Source organism: Lasiodiplodia theobromae (genome assembly GCF_012971845.1).
Source record: "Lasiodiplodia theobromae strain AM2As chromosome Unknown scaffold_24, whole genome shotgun sequence".
In the NCBI taxonomy this organism is placed as follows: Eukaryota; Fungi; Ascomycota; class Dothideomycetes; order Botryosphaeriales; family Botryosphaeriaceae; genus Lasiodiplodia; species Lasiodiplodia theobromae.
Genome location: NW_023336449.1, coordinates 145,199 through 162,525, shown reverse-complemented (window position 1 = coordinate 162,525; position 17,327 = coordinate 145,199). Strand labels below are relative to the sequence as shown.

General features: G+C 55.2%; 7 protein-coding genes across 7 annotated transcripts; 4 read left to right on the top strand and 3 right to left on the bottom strand.

Annotated features, from left to right (window-relative positions):
- Positions 1-154: 154 nt before the first annotated feature.
- On the bottom strand, positions 155-1,011 carry LTHEOB_7791 (Pyrazinamidase nicotinamidase; the record flags this gene model as incomplete). The annotated part of the gene is made up of 2 exons (XM_035517196.1): positions 155-781; positions 934-1,011. 2 exons carry the CDS (start codon positions 1,009-1,011, stop codon positions 155-157), a joined length of 705 nt encoding a protein of 234 aa, XP_035370810.1.
- A 927-nt stretch (positions 1,012-1,938) lies between these two features.
- Positions 1,939-2,166, top strand: LTHEOB_7790 (uncharacterized protein; the record flags this gene model as incomplete). Its single annotated transcript, XM_035517195.1, has 1 exon — positions 1,939-2,166. One exon carries the CDS (start codon positions 1,939-1,941, stop codon positions 2,164-2,166), a length of 228 nt encoding a protein of 75 aa, XP_035370809.1.
- Positions 2,167-3,366: 1,200 nt separating this feature from the next.
- LTHEOB_7789 (Nucleoside) lies at positions 3,367-5,719 on the top strand (the record flags this gene model as incomplete). The annotated part of the gene is made up of 3 exons (XM_035517193.1): positions 3,367-3,462; positions 4,061-4,268; positions 4,320-5,719. The coding sequence occupies 3 exons, from the start codon at positions 3,367-3,369 to the stop codon at positions 5,717-5,719; spliced, it is 1,704 nt and encodes a 567-aa protein (XP_035370808.1).
- Positions 5,720-6,106: 387 nt separating this feature from the next.
- On the top strand, positions 6,107-7,367 carry LTHEOB_7788 (Nucleoside; the record flags this gene model as incomplete). Its single annotated transcript, XM_035517192.1, has 2 exons — positions 6,107-6,652; positions 6,717-7,367. 2 exons carry the CDS (start codon positions 6,107-6,109, stop codon positions 7,365-7,367), a joined length of 1,197 nt encoding a protein of 398 aa, XP_035370807.1.
- A 760-nt stretch (positions 7,368-8,127) lies between these two features.
- LTHEOB_7787 (Tyrosine recombinase) lies at positions 8,128-9,477 on the bottom strand (the record flags this gene model as incomplete). Its single annotated transcript, XM_035517191.1, has 1 exon — positions 8,128-9,477. One exon carries the CDS (start codon positions 9,475-9,477, stop codon positions 8,128-8,130), a length of 1,350 nt encoding a protein of 449 aa, XP_035370806.1.
- Positions 9,478-10,812: 1,335 nt separating this feature from the next.
- LTHEOB_7786 (Lipase class 3) lies at positions 10,813-12,202 on the top strand (the record flags this gene model as incomplete). The annotated part of the gene is made up of 7 exons (XM_035517190.1): positions 10,813-10,894; positions 10,945-11,110; positions 11,355-11,470; positions 11,525-11,675; positions 11,726-11,789; positions 11,844-11,939; positions 11,996-12,202. 7 exons carry the CDS (start codon positions 10,813-10,815, stop codon positions 12,200-12,202), a joined length of 882 nt encoding a protein of 293 aa, XP_035370805.1.
- A 3,508-nt stretch (positions 12,203-15,710) lies between these two features.
- On the bottom strand, positions 15,711-16,992 carry LTHEOB_7785 (Methyltransferase type 11; the record flags this gene model as incomplete). Its single annotated transcript, XM_035517189.1, has 7 exons — positions 15,711-15,741; positions 15,795-15,877; positions 15,958-16,109; positions 16,177-16,361; positions 16,489-16,782; positions 16,843-16,900; positions 16,953-16,992. The coding sequence occupies 7 exons, from the start codon at positions 16,990-16,992 to the stop codon at positions 15,711-15,713; spliced, it is 843 nt and encodes a 280-aa protein (XP_035370804.1).
- Positions 16,993-17,327: the final 335 nt, after the last annotated feature.

Sequence of the window (17,327 nt, the reverse complement as noted above, 5' to 3'; positions counted from 1 at the left end):
GACCAATCGCGTCCTACCTTTACCATCTGTCCTTTACAAGGACGTTTCGAGCATCGTAGATTGGTCGCGGAACGAAAGTCCATGTGCAAAACGGACTCACCGCCATCCTGAAAACTCCACTAGCATGAAGGCTGTCGCCCCACCCGCGTATCTCCTATAGCTGCTCCACCCTCTTGATCTCATCCCCATCCACGCTCACGAAGCCTACCCCAGCCGCCTCCATTTCTTGCTGCACCTCGGCCCATTTGGAGGGATCCACCGGCTTCGTTCCTTCGGTCACGACGACCGTCCTGAAGCCCTCCCTCACCGCGTCCAGCGCGGTGAACTTGACGCAATAGTCCATCGCCAGGCCAACGACGAAGACGTCAGACACATCAGCAGCCCTGAGCAAATCGGCGAGCCCGCTACGTGCGACGGTCGGGCTACGAAACGGATCGGCAAAGGCGGAGTACATCTCGACCCGGCGATCCTGGCCCTTCTCGAGGACGTGCGTGACGCGACTCTGGTCAAGCTCCGGGATCAACTCGGCACCAGGCGTGCCTTGGATGCAGTGGTCTGGCCACAGTCGCGTCGTCTGCGTCTCGCTAGCGTTGAGCGGGTTTGCTATGGTAACGGTCGTGACGAAGGGAACGTTGTCCGGCGCGGCGTGGTTCGACGCGAAGGAGACGTGGTCACGCGGGTGCCAGTCCTTGGTCGCGACTCGTGCCGCAAAGGGTAGGCGCAGCAGACGGTTGATCGTGGGTGCGATGGTACGACCGTCCTGCACTGCGAGGGCGCCGTTCTAGCGAGATTGTTGGGGTCAGTGAAATGGGCAGCATGGGGCGGTATGTCGGGAATGCACGAAGCTGCGATGTGCGCCGGGGGGTCAAGCCTTGTGTGAATTAATAGCGGCATGCTGATCGAGGCGGGAAATGAGTGTGGGGTTAGCCTTACAGGAGGGCAGAAGTCCTCCTGCACGTCGACGATGACCAGTGCGGGCTTGAAGTCGGCGTTGCTTGGTGCTGAGGCCATGTCTGGTGCTAGCTGCACGCGCGGCTTGGGAGGCTGGGAAGCACAGGCGCCGGTGAGAAATCGATCGCACACGAGTCTAAATGATGGACGATCGCAGAGACGCCAGACGGTAACAAGCCGACAGGAGGATCGATTGGGGTTTGAGGAGCGTTTGGGATGCGGCGAATGGGCTCGCTTGCCTGTGGAGTGGTGAGGGCGTTACGCCGCACCGGGTCGGAAAGCGCATGCAGGCTTATCGCCAGCTGGAGGCTCGTGCGTCGCTCCGGACAACGGGGTTCGCAATCTTCTGCCATGACGTCTCCGAAGACACTGCGACCAAGAAGTTGCGAGCAGGACGAATCCGAGCCCAGATTCGGAAACAGGACGCTGATGAGAAATGCGCAGTGCACCGGCAGGGATGACACGGTCGGTTTTAAGGACGAGGCTCCGATTTGTGGCCCGTGCGCCGTCTAAGTCACCACGCGCGGCTTGGCTGTGCGGCGACTGGCGTGAGGCCGAGGCCGAGGCCTGCACCGCGCGGTTCTGGGCCCAGAGAAACACGACAGCTGCAGCCAGTGGCAGGGGCGACGCGCGGTGATGGAGCCAGCTGCTTGTTACGTTCCCCACCCCCCAGGGCGCAGTCAGGCGGCAAGGTGTATTTTCGAAGGCAGTTTGTCGCGCGGCCCGGCTTTTACGGAACTCGACCCGCTTTAGGCTCCGAACCTTAAAACCATCTGCTGCCGCTCGAGCGCCAAGCTGACTCACTAGCCCTGTACAGGAGCCCAAGATGTGTCCGAGCCTGTCCGCTTAAGTCCATCCTTTGGAGCCTATCGCAAGGGTGTGTTCATTATAAGTATCTGCCATCCCCACGACGGCAAGACGCCGTCAAACACCAGCCAGCACCAACCGCCTCCAGCACCCCAAAAAACACAATCGACAACAACAACAATGCACTCCACCACCATGACTTCCTCCGAGACCAAGTACATCTACATCACCAACCTTCGGGGCGGCCAGGCAATTCGCGCCGACCCCAACCTCTTCCTCCCCGACGACGACGAGGAGGAGCAGGCGACGACCACTCGCCCGCTGTACCCGCCTCGCAACTCGTCCGTCTCGTCGACGTCGTCGACCTCGTCACGACTCTCGTCTGCCGAGCCCTCGGATCAGGAGTAAACTTCTGCCGATCCCTCCGCACGACCTCGAATGGTTCCCCACACCTCTCCACATGGCTGTGGGAGATCCCAATCACCGCCTTTATGGCTACATTGGTAGGGGGTCGTATTCCACCACTCTTGCGTCATGGCCGATGGCCCTTTTCTGAGCACTAGGAGCGGATCCACCTCCCTGCGATCTGAAGTCATTGCTGCTTTCGGCTGCTGCAATGCACCGATCATCTCGGAATTCATTTTTCACGGCACATTGACGTCGTAATCGTTTCTCCCTCGGACAGCTTCGCGCTCCTGGCCCAGCTGAAGGCTTCTCGGTGCCCAGCAAATCAAAGACACCGAGAGGCAAGGTCGACTATTCGCCAAGCGTGGATTAGTCCATCTTTCTTGCGCCATGGTTCACGATTCCTCACCCGCGCTCGCCAGTGATTGGTGCGAGCTGAAGTCGTCCCTTGGCGCCCAGACTTCCCCCCGCAGATTCCGACGTTCTGGACGTCATCTCCCTTGGACCCACATCCTGACCAGGGCGGAGCCGCGCCAATGCTATCAGCTTTTCTCGCCTTATTTCTTGGCCAACGCGAGCCTGTGGGGTCCCTAGCATCATCGCGAGCACAAGCGACTCGCAATTGACCCGGCTGACGTGCATCTCATCTCCTACTTGCTCGGCATGCAGCACCGCAAGTAGGAGATCCCGACGCAATGGCCTGTGTCCTCGACACCCCAATGGCCGAAGAACTTGCACCAAGGGTCGTCCGAGAGGACGCACAAAGTGTGCTCTTGGGTTTCACATTGGATAGTAGGCATCTCACAAGGCCAAGGGGCCACGCTCTCATACTTTTCCAAATATCTTCCTTCTGGTGTCATTAGCATTTCTTGAGGCGAAGGTCACAGAAAAGCGAATACCCGTGTCGTTTTTAGTTAGCATTATTGCATAGCAGGTGTTTAATGTAGAGGCTCTCGCCTACCTAATTGACTTTTTCGATTCAGAACATGTTGCTCCTGTGTCGGGATTACTTTCCCAGAGTCGTGAACGTGGCAACTTCCTACGGTGTCGTGTCTAGTTACGCATAAGAGTTTGCCCGTGTCAGGACCTTACCTTGATTGGATGACTGCCGGCCCGCTAGGCTACCAGAGGCGGGCAATTACCACGGCCAAATGGTCCACAGAGCGTGTGAGATTGAGTTGGAGCTTACCGAAGATCGCAAGCATGACTAGCGAACGAGAAGTCGTGGCCATTGCGGGGGTGCTGCACCCCACAGTCAACCAAGAGTCCGGACCGCTCGTCCGCTTCATGGTCGGAAGGGTATTGTTTTCTGCTTTGGGTCTGCCACACCACGTCTGCAGAGATCACGAACACGTCGCAGCACCCAGAAAGCCAGAAACTTGGCGCCCAGCACGGTGGGGAGAGGAGACACAGGATCGGCGCTATTCTAGAAGCGCCTCCGGTCGGCTCCGACTCAGTTCGCAGATTTTCCAAGAACACACCACCACACCACCCCACCACCTCAACAACAACACCTTCCTGTCTACCTCTTGTTGCATTTTCCATCACGCGTCCAGAACACTCAAAGTACGACAACGAAGCACAATGCAGGCCAATCGCACGGAGCATCTCTCGGATCAAGGTATCTAGGTAGCATCAGCATGACACCGGTGTTCGGCGGGCTTTCCTAGCGTCTCACTGTACCACCCGCCAATTCTCTTCCCCCCACGTTCTGCGGAGCGGACCGTCAGCCAGCAGGCTTGCGTGGGGTGTTGGGTGCGTGAGACGTCTGGTAGCTCGTCGTTCTGAGAGGATACGGTTGAACTTGATCTAGATAATTCTAGCGAAAGGACGCATGCTGCTTGCCTTGCAACCCCTGCCCTGCGTGCCGGGCTGTGAAATGCTGACTCTCGTGTAGGGAGCCATGCCCCACGAACAGCACGTCGCCACGACGGCTGACGTCGAAAAGGGCGTCATTCCACAGCTGCAGGGCGTGATACCGCCCCAGCGGGACGAGGAACAACTGGCCGCTCAAGATCACGCCCCAGATTCGGTTCGCCGCCCTTCAATTGCCTTGGATGCCACCAAGAGCTGGTACAAAGCTTTTGAGGAAACACTCGTGGAATGTATGTTGACCTGTTCTGCTGATTGAAAAGACACGCGCTGACAGGCTCAAGACAACCTCGAGGCACGCGGCATACAGCGGGTGGAGCCAGAGGAGCGGCACGACCTCCGCTCCTTAGGCTACTCGCAGATCGCGATCCTGTGGTTCTCGGTCAATTTAGCAGCCAACAACATCACACTTGGCATGCTTGGACCCGCGGTTTACTACCTTGGCTTCACTGATAGCTGCCTGTGTGCCGTTTTTGGTATGCTCCTGGGGTGCCTTGGTGTCGCCTACGCCGCCACCTTTGGCCCGCGTTCCGGGAACAGGACGATGATCTTTTCACGCTATACTATGGGCTGGTATCCGTCTAAGATCGTGGTGCTGCTAAACATCATCGTCCTCCTTGGTTACGCCATGATCGACTGCGTGGTTGCGGGGCAGATCCTCTCAGCTGTATCTACCAACAGCATGTCCGTCGTGGTAGGGATCGTTATTGTGGCCCTGATTACCTGGGGTATTACTACATTCGGTTACTCTGTCTTCCACATGTATGAGCGCTACGCCTGGCTGCCCCAGCTCATGATCATCTGCATCCTAGCTGGTGTTGCCGGCCCCAACTTTGACACCACAACCCCTTCCTCGGCTGGCGATGCACGTACGCTTGCAGGGAACCGGCTTTCCTTCTTCTCGCTCTGCCTTGCAGCTGCAATTACGTATGGCGGGGGTGCTGCGGACTATTTTGTTTACTACCCGTCGTCCACGCCCTCGTGGAAGGTCTTCGCTGTAACCATGGTTGGTCTGTCCGCCAGTTTTACCTTCGCATTCATCGTCGGGATCGGGCTAGCCTCGGGCATGGCTGCCAATCCAAGCTGGGAGGCTGCATATGGGACCTCGCAAGGCGCCCTCATTGTAGAAGGGTTCGCGCCATTGGGTGATTTCGGCAAGTTCTGCGGTGTCATTGTCGCCCTCGGGCTTATCGCCAATCTCATCGTGCCGACTTACTCCTCCGGCGTTGACTTTCAAATCCTTGGCCGCTGGTGCGCACGGGTGCCGCGCGTCGCCTGGAACACGATTGGCGTCGTCATCTATACCGTCTGTGCTGCAGCGGGACGCGCTCACCTGGCTGAGATCTTCACCAACTTCCTCGCGCTGATGGGGTATTGGGTGTGCATCTGGCTAGCCATCACGCTCGAGGAGCATCTGCTTTTCCGGCGCAACGTGGGACGGACCTGGGACTGGGCGCGCTGGGACGAGAAAAAACACCTGCCACTGGGCATTGCAGCGCTGATAGCTTTCTTGGTGGGATGGGCGGGTGCTATCCTGTCCATGGCACAAGTTTGGTATATTGGGCCAATTGCCAAGACAGTTGGCGATTATGGGGCTGACATGGGCAACTATGTGGGTTTCGCATGGGCTGCGCTCGTATTTCCGCCGCTGAGGTGGTGGGAGATCAAGAGGTTCGGGCGGTAGACCTACTGGTATGCAATTGCTGGAGGACGGGCGTAGCTCGTGGTCCATTTTCTCCAAGGAAATATGCACTCAGGCTGCTGTTCTCCAGCTACGGTGCTAGCCGTCTAACTAAAAATAAATGAATTCAACATTCACAAATAATCACCAATTCATTTCCAAATCAAGACCAACTTTCTTGTAGCTTAAACTGTTAATTCTTTGCTTATCGATACCACCCGGCAGTGGGGCCAACATTGCGGGGCTGCAGGCAGTAGTCAAACGTCACTGCGCTCGCCAGCCCAAACTCCAATCACGACCAATATATTTCCGACCACGCCGCTCCTTCCCACCTCGTGCGCCCATACATCCCCGCTGCCTACGACGTCCGATTAACGCACGCGACTCACCATGCGCCTCATCAAACAAAGCATCGACCGCCGGACAGGAGCGGGCACGGCGACGCTACTACCCGAAGAGCCGGAAGACATGTGGCACGCGTACAACCTGATCCGGCCGCTGGACACGCTGCGCGCGGCCGCGGTGCGCAAGGTGACGACGGCGTCGGCGACGGGCGCGACGTCGTCGAAGCGCGTGCACACGACGCTGACGATCCGGGTGACGCGCACCGACTTCGACGCGGGCAGCAGCCAGCTGCACGTCGCCGGCCAGGTCGCCGAGGAGAACGAGTTTGTCGGCCTGAACCAGAGCCACACGCTGGACCTGGAGCTGCAGCGCCAGTTCGTGCTCGAGAAGAATGACGGCTGGGACAGCGTCGCGCTCGAGGCGCTCAAGGAGGCCACCGATCCCACCAAGCGCGCCGAGGTCTGGGCCGTCGTGATGCAGGAGGGCATGGCGAACATCTGCCTGATTACCGAGCATCAGACCATCCTGCGCCAGCGCGTGGAGACGCCTATACCGAGGAAGAGAAGGGGCGGGACTGGCGATCATGACAAAGTATGATTTACTAAATTCTTCCCCCAAGAATGTTTCCAAAAGAATTATGCTAACTATTTTCCAGGGCATGGACAAGTTCTTCTCGACAGTCCTCAGCACGCTCCTCCGCCAAATCGACCTCTCGAACCCACGCCCGCTCCTCCTCGCCTCGCCCGGCTTCGTCGCAGCCTCGTTCCAGGCCTATATCAAGCAGCAGGCCCTGTCGACGGGCAACAAGCCGCTGCAAGCGCAAGTGCAGTCGATCCTGGTCGCGCACTCGTCGTCGGGCCACGTGCACGCGCTGAACGAGGTGCTCAAGTCGCCGACGGTGCTGGCCAAGCTCAGCGACACCAAGTACGCGCGCGAGACGGCGCTGATGGACCGCTTCCTCGAGCTGCTGCGCATGGACGACGGCCGCGCGTGGTACGGCCCGCGCGAGGTCGAAAAGGCCGTCGATAAGGGCGCCGTCGGCCGCGGCGGCGGCGTCCTGCTCATCTCAAACGCCCTCTTCCGCAGCCAGGACATCGCCACCCGCCGCCGCTGGGTGCGCCTGGTCGATCGCGTCAGGGAGCAGGAGGGCGGCGAGGTGCGCGTGCTGAGCTCGGCGCACGAGAGCGGGAAGAGGCTGGAGGGCTTGGGCAACATTGCTGCTATCTTGACTTTCCCCATTGAGGACCTGGACGAAGAGGTTGAGGCAGAAGAGGCTGCTACCGCGGAGGATGGAGAGCAAATATGAATGAAATTTGAGTTTTTGAAAGGAATCATCGCAGACCTTTTTTGTTGTTCCTGTGTGCTGTTATAGAAGCAAGTGCTGTAGCTTTTCCCCAGCTCGAGTCCATGGAGAGAGTGTTGACAAGACGAAACAGGTCTCGGTCAGTGTTTGTTGCATTTTCGGCGTCTTTTAAACGCATTGACGTGGACTTTCAATGATGGAAGTACTCATAATCTACTTGAATTGCATATTGCTCCGTGTTATTACGCCCTTTCGTGAATCTGCGAGAACAAGGTACTCGCTCTAAAAGTCTAACTGCCGCAGTAGCCTATAATTCCCTTCTAATTGAGGCGCAACTCAATGCAAAGTCATGATGGTATCGAATGCTGAAACTGAAAAAGAAGAAGCGCCCAACGTGTAGAAAACACCTTGAAATGCACCCTAGACCCGCTGACCATAATGCCGTATCAAATTCACCTTAAACCCCCGCTCATGCAGCTGTTAACTCTCATGTTCCATCCTTCAAATCCGAGCATCAGTGCTCAGTGGGTTGCTCCTCGAGCCGCTACTTAAGGCACTTCCAATGGTGCCCCGCAGAACCAAGGCATATTAAACAAGAAAATCCCAAAGTCCAAATATTGTGGCCTGTGTCTTCAGGCCCTCCCCTGTCATGCCAGATTCGCCGTTGTTTGAGCACCTGGTTGGCAGAGGAGCGTTACGATGTAAAATGTGTGGCACAGTAGATCGATTGTAGTACTTTGCACAGTCAAGTTTGTCGTGTACTTTAGAAGTCGTCGTCCTCGAATGCAGCTTCGTGAATGAGCTGCGTTGAAAGGCCGTAGGCGGCGAACCTTGACTCGTAAGGGCCAGTGGCGGACGTATGGTTGACTCTAGAAGTATCCGGCTTCTGCGGCGGAAGCATGCCGCTATCAGCAGACATCCCCTTAGCAGTGAGCTCCACGCGTTGCGTCGGGGAAGAGAGTTCGTGGTTATCTAAAACATCCGCCTTTCTCTTCTGGGCCTGCTTTGCAGATGTCGTCGACAGCAAGTCGAGAGTCGGGTGCGCCGTATTGGCACTGTTCAGTGTTTTTGGCTGCGGCGCCACCGAAGGAAAATGCTGCTGGGTGGGGGCACGGACTTTCGAAGGCGTAGGTTGTGCTTCTGGGACCATCGCATCGATGGCCGCAAGATCCTCAGCCGAGAGATCCAACTCCGAAGAGAAAAATGAATCAGAGGAAGTGGCGCACGGCTGACAATTCGCGGATGTAGTAGGGTCTCGGGCGACTTGTAAGTCCGAGCCTGAAGCCAGCTTGTCAACTAGCTCCGCATCCATTGACGGTAAATCGTCAACCTCTTCAGCCGGAGCTGCGATCGAGGCCTTCGAAGTCGGCGTCTGACCTTGAACGGCAGCCATCAGTGCTTCCTCGTCAATGTCGTCAGTACTCCAGGGATTAAGAGAATCGTCGTCGCTGCCGAAAGCGGCATTGAACACCGACTCGGAATTTTTGATTGCTTGGGTGAACGTGTCGGAGAGTCCATCAACATGGTTCTCATCCTCTGGGTTATGGGTGTGACTCGTTGAGTTGCGGGGGGTAGGCTCCGGTGAGAGAGCGATTTGGCAGTTCTGATCTTCCTTGTCGGCATCATCGACCTCGTTAACCTCATTGCGGATATCATCGTCAGGTAAGTCGTCTTCGCTTGCGTCATTGCAAACAGCATCATCAGGCTGGCCACACTGCTCTTCGGCGGCCTCGAGCTGCGAAAGCTGGGAAGATCTGAAGGGGTTTGCGTCTTCGGGCTCAGGCTTGAGCTCGGGCGCCGGCTTCGGCTGAGCCTTTTGAAGATAACTTCGGAACCAGTCTTTCTGGCGGTGCTGGGTGAACTTATAGCCGCAGGCCTGGGTGGCGTATCCAATGCCGTTTGCGCGGAGAGCCTCCTTCTCCTTCCGCTCCTTCTCCTCTCTCCGCTTCTTGGCCTCCTTCTTCTTTTTCTCTTTCTTTTTCAGTTCCTCGGCTTTTCGATCTTTAGCGGCGTGGCTCTCCAGACGTCGATTCTGGCTCTCGGAAGGACGACCACCGTTCTTGCGGTATTCGGCCTTTGCTTGCTTGGATGTCTGTTTAAGTATTGTCGGCATTATGCGGATAGGTTCAGCGACGTATAAATGGGTGACTGTGTTATGGCGCGGGATTGTGGCGGCTGAGTATGGTGGGGTGTGGTGTCGAGCTCATGGCGTGGGCGCAACTTCAGTTCCTTGGGCCTGACAGTGATTGGTATGATGCGTGGGCTGAGCAGTTGTGTTTGGGCGTGTTAAGTGGTGCGACTACATTTGTGGAGCGGCGGACAGGCGGCAGCGGCGAATCGAGAAGGCGCGTCGCGTGTCGCGCGAGCACGTGCTTAGCCATTCCCACCTGTTCTTCGAGGTCCCTTCGGCTCTTCCCGCTCACGCCTCTTCGCCTTCTCTGTGCCAATTCCACTGTTTGGCGCTCGTTCGCGCCCGGCTGTTGTTATGATGGCGAGGTTGATGTCGGGAGCCGGATCATTCCCCGCCGCGGGGCTGAGTTTCGAGCCCTTGCAGCATGCAGCTCATCCGGCCCTCTTCTCTACTCGCTCCTCTTTTATCCGGACCGACGCGTCACCTCGTTCTGAACTCCACGAACTAACATTGGCTAACACACTGGGGCCTCGGTCAGGAAGTGCGCGGATGCAAGGTGCCCTGCTGTTCCCCTCGTTCTCAATAGTGCCAAATCTACGCCCTCCCCCGCCATCTTGCCGATTGCGCGAAGGATTCGTGATTGCCAGACCACGGCGCCTCGGCCAGGAACACCGGAATGGGCATTGGCTGTCGCTGGCGATCCGACGCCAGTCAGCCACATGACATCGTACCTGGCCGACACGGCAGCCTGAAGTGGACTGTCGCTTAGATTTCCCACTTTTCCCCTCCATCGTGGTCAGGTGCTAGTGCAAGATTTCGGCGCAATGACCGTTCGCGAAGCCCTACGAAAAAAAGCCACAACGATGGCTTTCCCCGCAATCGGTCGCCGTGTGGAGAGGTGCGAATAGAGCGCGGACGCCATCCTGGTTGGGTACCTTTGCCCGCTGCGCTTACGCCCGGCGCATGTCCAACACTATTCATATCACATCCGCCAGCCTATCGGAGTCGCACGTTGGCCGAGTCAGCACTTAGCGGAGCGGCTCTCAACAAGCACTGACTATGAGGACTTGTAGAGAAAGGCAGGTCCCACTGCAAGGAGCTGCCTGTTTCCGCAACTGGCGTCTCCTCCTCGCTAGCGATCTCGGTGCCCAGTCGCTTTTTCGCGTCTACCGAGGGAACATTCCATCTCTCTATTGCCTTTGTCCAGGTTTTTCTCCAGCCTCGTGAATATGCCCGCGCTTAAAAGCCCGCTGCCGTTCGCCGTTATTCGGCCAGCAAGCAGCCAGTGTTCCCCTCGCCGCCGCTCTGTTGTTCATCATGGCCCGTCTGTCTCTGTCTGTCGTCTTTGCGCTTTTGTCATGGCGGGCAATCGCTGCTCCGACGCCGCTTGAGAAGAGAGGTACTCCACCATGAATTCTTTGGCCTCAACTTGAGCTCACACCTACCCAGCTGTCAGCGCCGACCTGCTTGCCAAGTTCAATCTGTTCGAGCAGTATTCTGCTGCATCGTATTGCGCCCAGAACAACAACTCGACGGGCACCGAAGTCTCGTGCGAAGCCGGCAATTGCCCGTTGGTGGATGCCGCAACCACCAACACCGTCGTCGAATTCGAAGAGTAAGTGGCCAGGTCCCTCCCTTGTCCGAGTTTGTTGTCAAGAGTCATCACATTTCCTTCATCTTTCATTATCGAACACGTCTTTGGATTTATTCCTGGATGAAGCATGACTGGACTCCTTCTACCAACCAATGCCCCGTCATGTTAAAATTGATGGTGGACTCTTGTTTCTTTCTCTCGTATAGTCATTTTACAGAAGCAATGTAAACTTTTCAGTAGAAATCTCCGACTAACCTTCTTACAGCTCCGCCGTTACCGATACGACGGGTTTTGTAGCCACCGACTCTACCAATCGACTGATCGTTGTGTCTTTCCGTGGCTCGAGATCTATTCAGAATTGGATTGCAAACTTCGATTTCGGTTGGTCTTCTTCGACTTCTTCCACAGTACCTGTAGCCTAACCAATCATCACAGGGACAACGGCAACCACCATTTGCTCCGGCTGCCCCGCACACTCGGGCTTCTGGAACTCGTGGCAAGAAGCCCGCAGTTATGTCGTTGCCGCTGTAGAATCGGCCAGAGCGGCCAATCCCAGTTATCAGATTGTTGCCACCGGTCACAGCCTGTGCGTACCTCAGTCTCCTCGATACCAGAACATTTAGCTGATAAAAATAGGGGAGGTGCGGTGGCCACTTTAGCTGCGGCGGACCTACGAAACAGTGGTTACAATGTAGTCTTGGTGAGTCTGATTTTTAAACTTACGTCTGGATATAACTCACTGACGACCGTACAGTACACTTACGGGGCTCCTCGTATCGGACCGGCCGCTCTGTCGGACTATATCACGGCTCAGGGCAACAACTACCGCGTCACGCATCTCAATGACCCCGTATGCCATTACTCTTACACCCCTTTTCTCGGGACAAAAGGCTTACTATCTTCTAGGTTCCCCGCCTACCGACTCTCAACATGGGCTACGTGCACGTCTCTCCCGAGTACTACATCAGCAGTGCCAACAATGCTGCGGTGACTACCAACGACATCACCACTTACGAGGGCAACTCCAACCTATCCGGCAATGCTAAATGGGGTTTGAACGTGGACGTTAACGCCCATCTCTGGTACTTTAACGAGATTGCTGCATGCGAATGATTTTACGATTTTATGATTTTCCTTTGGAGTTCAAATAAGGGCATGTGGGTCAACTGGACCCTTGGAAGTCTGGAGCTTGGGCCAGGTTTTTTGGTTGCCCCGGCATGAGATGCTCTCATTGCCACATTCGGCGCTTAATCCGTGCCGCTTAGGGGCCCTCTTCATCTGAAGAATCAACAAGAAGAAGATATGGTTTTCATGCACGTCATAATCCCTGCCATCGGGCTGTGCCGCAGAACTCCTGTGTTTCCAGATGGAAGTGATCACGTACGATCAAGATCGCTTGGTGGCGTGATGTTTTCTAATGACCGTGCAACTCACCCAGCAGAACAGTGCAGCTGAAGTACATTAGCATCTTGACATCTTCGACCCAGTTTCTGTTCGCACCATCGGGATTCGGCGCCCAAACCGACAATTGTAGGTTCTCCTGAATGACTTCACCGCCTCATCCGTAGCAATGGTACCGAGTCGACCACGCCGCATACCAAAACAGACGGAGTCATACGGCGCAGCCACGCCCCACTTAACGATATCGTGCGCTCCATGAGCCATCCAGACTCTAAATATCGCAAGCTCACTCCCATCCTTCGTGTTCTTGAATTTCTCACTCATTCGTCCCGCAAAGGTTCTGGGCCACTATCATGACCTTCCCACACTGCCCTGCCACTAATCAAATTGGAATGCGTCACTCCTCTCCGCTTCGTGCACTGCTTACTGATCTTAGTGAGATTCCCCTTCGAAACTGCTCCATGTACTGCGCCTGCTCACTTCGTTATGCCAATTGTGTTTAGTCGGGTTGCATACCCAGTGGGCGCTGATACCCCTGTGCAAAGCAAAAAGGACATTTCTTACCTCTCCTAAGCCTGAGAATGGCTGTTTCAAGCTCCTGTATGCCTCGACCATGTTGAAGTGGCTGCGGTGAAGCTCAAGTGAGAAGTGCCGTTGAGGGGTGGAAAAGAAATGTATTAACCGATAGCGACAACAGCATAACTCCACAAATCCTTCTGAAAAGCTACAATTTCAGTGTGAAACAACAGAAAACTAATGGATTTAAAACTAGAAGGGTATAGCGAGAGTCTCGGAATCCCATCTACGTAAAGGAAAGAAGAAAAGGAAGAAGGAAAGCGGAGGGATAAAATAAGTCCATGGTACAGCGCTTTCAATCGAGGTGGACAAAAGCTCCCTGTAGGCCAGGAACTTGGAGGTTCATTAGGGTGATCAAACTGCTCCATTAGGAAGTGGATGGTCAGCCATCCCTCTCTAATTTTAGTTTCTCCTTTTCCGGGAAGTGAAGAGCAACGCAGAAAGCATGAGGACTTGGCAAAGCATATGAGCGGAAGCATATGGGTATAGTTGCCATGTTGAAGATTTAATTCAAACAAGCTTTAGCGTTCCAATGATCTAACTCATGTGAAAGCGGTAGTAAGCATACTTGCGAACTCTCAGCATATTTGGTTGAATACCCGATCTTCAAGTGCCGGTGACGAGAGAACTTGAACAAGGGTCTGCAAATTGCCTGGAAGTAACTGCTCCGTCAGTCCAGACCATCAGCCACCATGAGGCAGATGAAGCACTCGTATTGACATGGCCTGACAAGAAGTGCAAGCTCCCGAACCCATGGCGCATCAAACGCCAAGCATTTCCATCCTCGTACTCATGCGATTCGGATGTGCATCCTCTCGCCTCACCGCCTCCCGCACTCTCGGCCCCCAAAAAATTGAATACGTCACAGCCAACGGACTGACTCCCGGAACAAGTGGTGTGGGTGGGTTGCTGCATTTACTTTTTAGGTTAATCATGTCCGACTCCGCATACGGGTATCAATGCCTGCGCATCCGACAGCCCTATCGGCTGCCCCTCCGCAAGAGCCGCTGCTGCTTGCTGGACGGGACGAGAAGTCGCAACCCGCCCGCTCATCCCACGCACGACCGGGGGAAATATACTCGAAACTCGCGAGGCTAAGCGAAGGTACCAGTTACGTCACCAATCAAAGCGAGTCTTTGATTATCTTCCGGCGCTGGGCAAACACGTGGTCCTGTCCTTTTAGTTTGTTCTCTGGAAAGAATGAATGTGTACAGCTAAGAAAAAAAAAAGAGGAAAGATGAGCACATGTCCATGCAGGTATGGCGCGGTGCACTGCTATAATCAATATAACGCCAGCTTGTTGGTGTGGGTGTGTCCGAATGGTCGGGGTTACACAGGGACGGAAAAGTGGGAGGTGTGTTACAGACAGGAAGCAAGATTATGTTTGCTTTTGCCTTCCCCGCCTCCACTTTTCAACGGCTCTCGGATGCACAAAGCTTGCGTCCGGTGGGAGTTGCAGATTGCATCACGTATACCTACAGACAGCTACATGCAAATGCAGTGTAGGTAGCAGAGACTACGTCAAAGAGCGCATGTGCACGCACATACGCACGCACCTATTCGCGACGAAGAAAGCATCCGCAGCAGAAAAAGAAAAGAAAACGAAGAAGAAATGGTCGGAAGATGGCGGAATCTTCTGGTTGGGGGCTGATAGTCATGCACGGCGGAAGAAGACGCGGCTCCGCGGTGAAGAGATGGGATATGTTGTAAGCGATCGTCGCTTGCCCTATCGGACGTGATACATACTGTGGCTAACGCTCTTGCATTGCGTAACGGCAGGAACACAATAAAGCAAGATGGAATTGAGGTGGAGGTGTCCCGGTAGACAGTCGATCTCCTGCAGTCCAGACCAGTCCCCAGACGCCACGAACGTCATGCGTGGTCTGACGTCGTTCAAAAACCTATACCACCGCCGCCTTCGAAGGCGCAGGTGCAGGTGCAGCCTGAGGTTTAATCTGGAGCTTATTGGTTGCGGCAGCGAAATACGAGTCCTTTCCCGCGATTACCTTTTCGCATGGGAAGCTAAAATCAATGTGGTTTTCGTGGCACCCTTTCCGGGAATCGACGCTTGTTCATCTCATTTCTTTTTCCCGGGAGCGTGGTTTTCGGCGCAGGAGCCGGTTGATGCAGAGTGGCCCGAAGCTGGGTGAGACGACCAACAGGATGTCTTCAGTCCGCTTCCGGGATCGATAACAGGGCATCCTCAAAGGGGTGCGATCGTGTGCATGGGCGGCGCTTAAGTGCATGAGCGTTTGATAGGCAGAGAAAAGCACAGCGTGCGACTTCTCTCTGTTCAATCATGAATACAGTACCTTTGTCGGGAAGCCTTCACGATGTCGCGAATCGCGCAATTCCGTGCGTCCTCTCAACATGTCTGACGTGTCGTGTCTGTTACGATAATGGAATAGACTCTCTTTGGTGCTCTAGGCCACAGGGTCCGCTCCGATCTAGCTGAATGAGAGCGACATGGAATTCGCCATTTCCTCCTTTTTCTAGGCACAAAAAGGGAATAGAGATGCCATGGAAAAAACCGTTGCTGTCTAGAATGAAACTAAATTGAGAGGGTATCAATCGCATGAAAAGGCCGTTGATGCACCTGCATGTACATGTTGCGTGTATGCTCATCCAAGCCGTTACAATTCATTTATTCGGGTTTACGTGCGTAGACGACACATCTAGGTCTAGATTAGCAAGTGCGCGCTTGTATGGAGAAAATATGACAACGGACACGTCGTGCCAAGCTTTGACCCCCTTCGACTTGACGCCTCTCAATAGTTGTGCTCGATAATTCTGGACCTCTTCGTAGGACCACTATAGCAGAGAGAGGTATGTCAGCCAACCAACGGCCCGCCTTCGTCCTGCACGTGACTAATTAGGATGCTCAAACTCACCCCGTGGATCCTGGTCAGCAGTGCCATTACCCAACCTTCCATACCGTCCTCCCAGTTCTTCAGGTTCCAGCGGCCGAGCTCTTTAAGGCGTTCGTCATCAGACCAAGGGCCAATGGGCCAGATGAAGCGCTTTGTAATGACATCTACGAAGCCTGCTGGTGGTTAGCTTGACCCGTTCCTGAATGTATGTAAAATGCCGGGACCTTGTCGAAGACTTACCGGCTTGCTCAATGAGCCGGGTCATATGGCTCGAGATTTCGAACGTCTTGCCCATCCTGTCGCCAGCTTCGACGAGCAGGGGCCCAAAGCTTCTAATGATCTCGTCATGAGGCGTCTCTGCTGGGTCCGTGTGAATATCGACCCCAAACTCCAACTGCTCAAGGTACCCGTTCGGTCGAATGTGCCTGATGGTAGTACAAGAGGTCAGTGGGGGAAGTTGCTAAGGGCTAACACGCAACATAGGTATTCGCGTTCTGATTGGTCAACAATAAAAAAACATCATCTCCATACTTCAGGCATTCTTGATAAAACTTGGGCCAGTTTCCTACACTGCCCGTCAAGCCACGGACGTGAATAAGGTCAAAGCTGTTTTCCGGATACGTCCATTCGCTGCAGCAGTCATCTATCTCGAAGCGGACGTTTGGTGGTGCATAGGGCACTTGAGTGGGCGATAGATCTGTGCCTATGATCTCGCACGAGGGGTATCTGTCCCCCATGTCGACAGCCCACAGGCCGGTACCAGTGCCGACGTCCAGCACCTTCTGCGGGTCCTGCAAGGGCGCGAAGAAGAGTGCGTCGTTGAGGGTCAACAACCACACGTGATGCCTTTCCCAATTGGGGGCAATGTCAGCCGTGTGAAGAGGAATTGGCCCCAGGGAGACATACTCTATGCTGCCCGCCTTCGCCTGGCGATCATCGTTGGGCTGGTAGTACGCTCCATCCCCTGCGCGGCTCCGGTCAGTCGGCCCAAAGCGGAGTCCAGGGTTGAGACGCACGGTAGGCGTGGTATCTCCTCCCGTTCTCATAGCGGTACATTGTTACGCTCGACGCCACAGTCCGTGACCTCTGGCTGCATTAGCTAAGGGAGCGGGAATGTCAGGTCCAGCAGCTGCGCGTCATTATCCCCCCGAACGTCTTTGGCGAAGGATCAATAGCGCCGATCAGAGGAACAACACCAGTCAAGGAAAGGGGATGTGCTCACGAGGTGAAGGTGCGGTTGTCCTCATGATCAGCTGGATCTTCCGGGAGCTCATCCTAGCGCAGCCGTTAGCCCCAGAGTCTAGCGCGGTTCACGACACAGGTTGCGTTGCGACGCATCGCAGCGGCAGATGACTGGCGTCGAGGGGAGGGAGCCTCACTAGGCCGCCGGC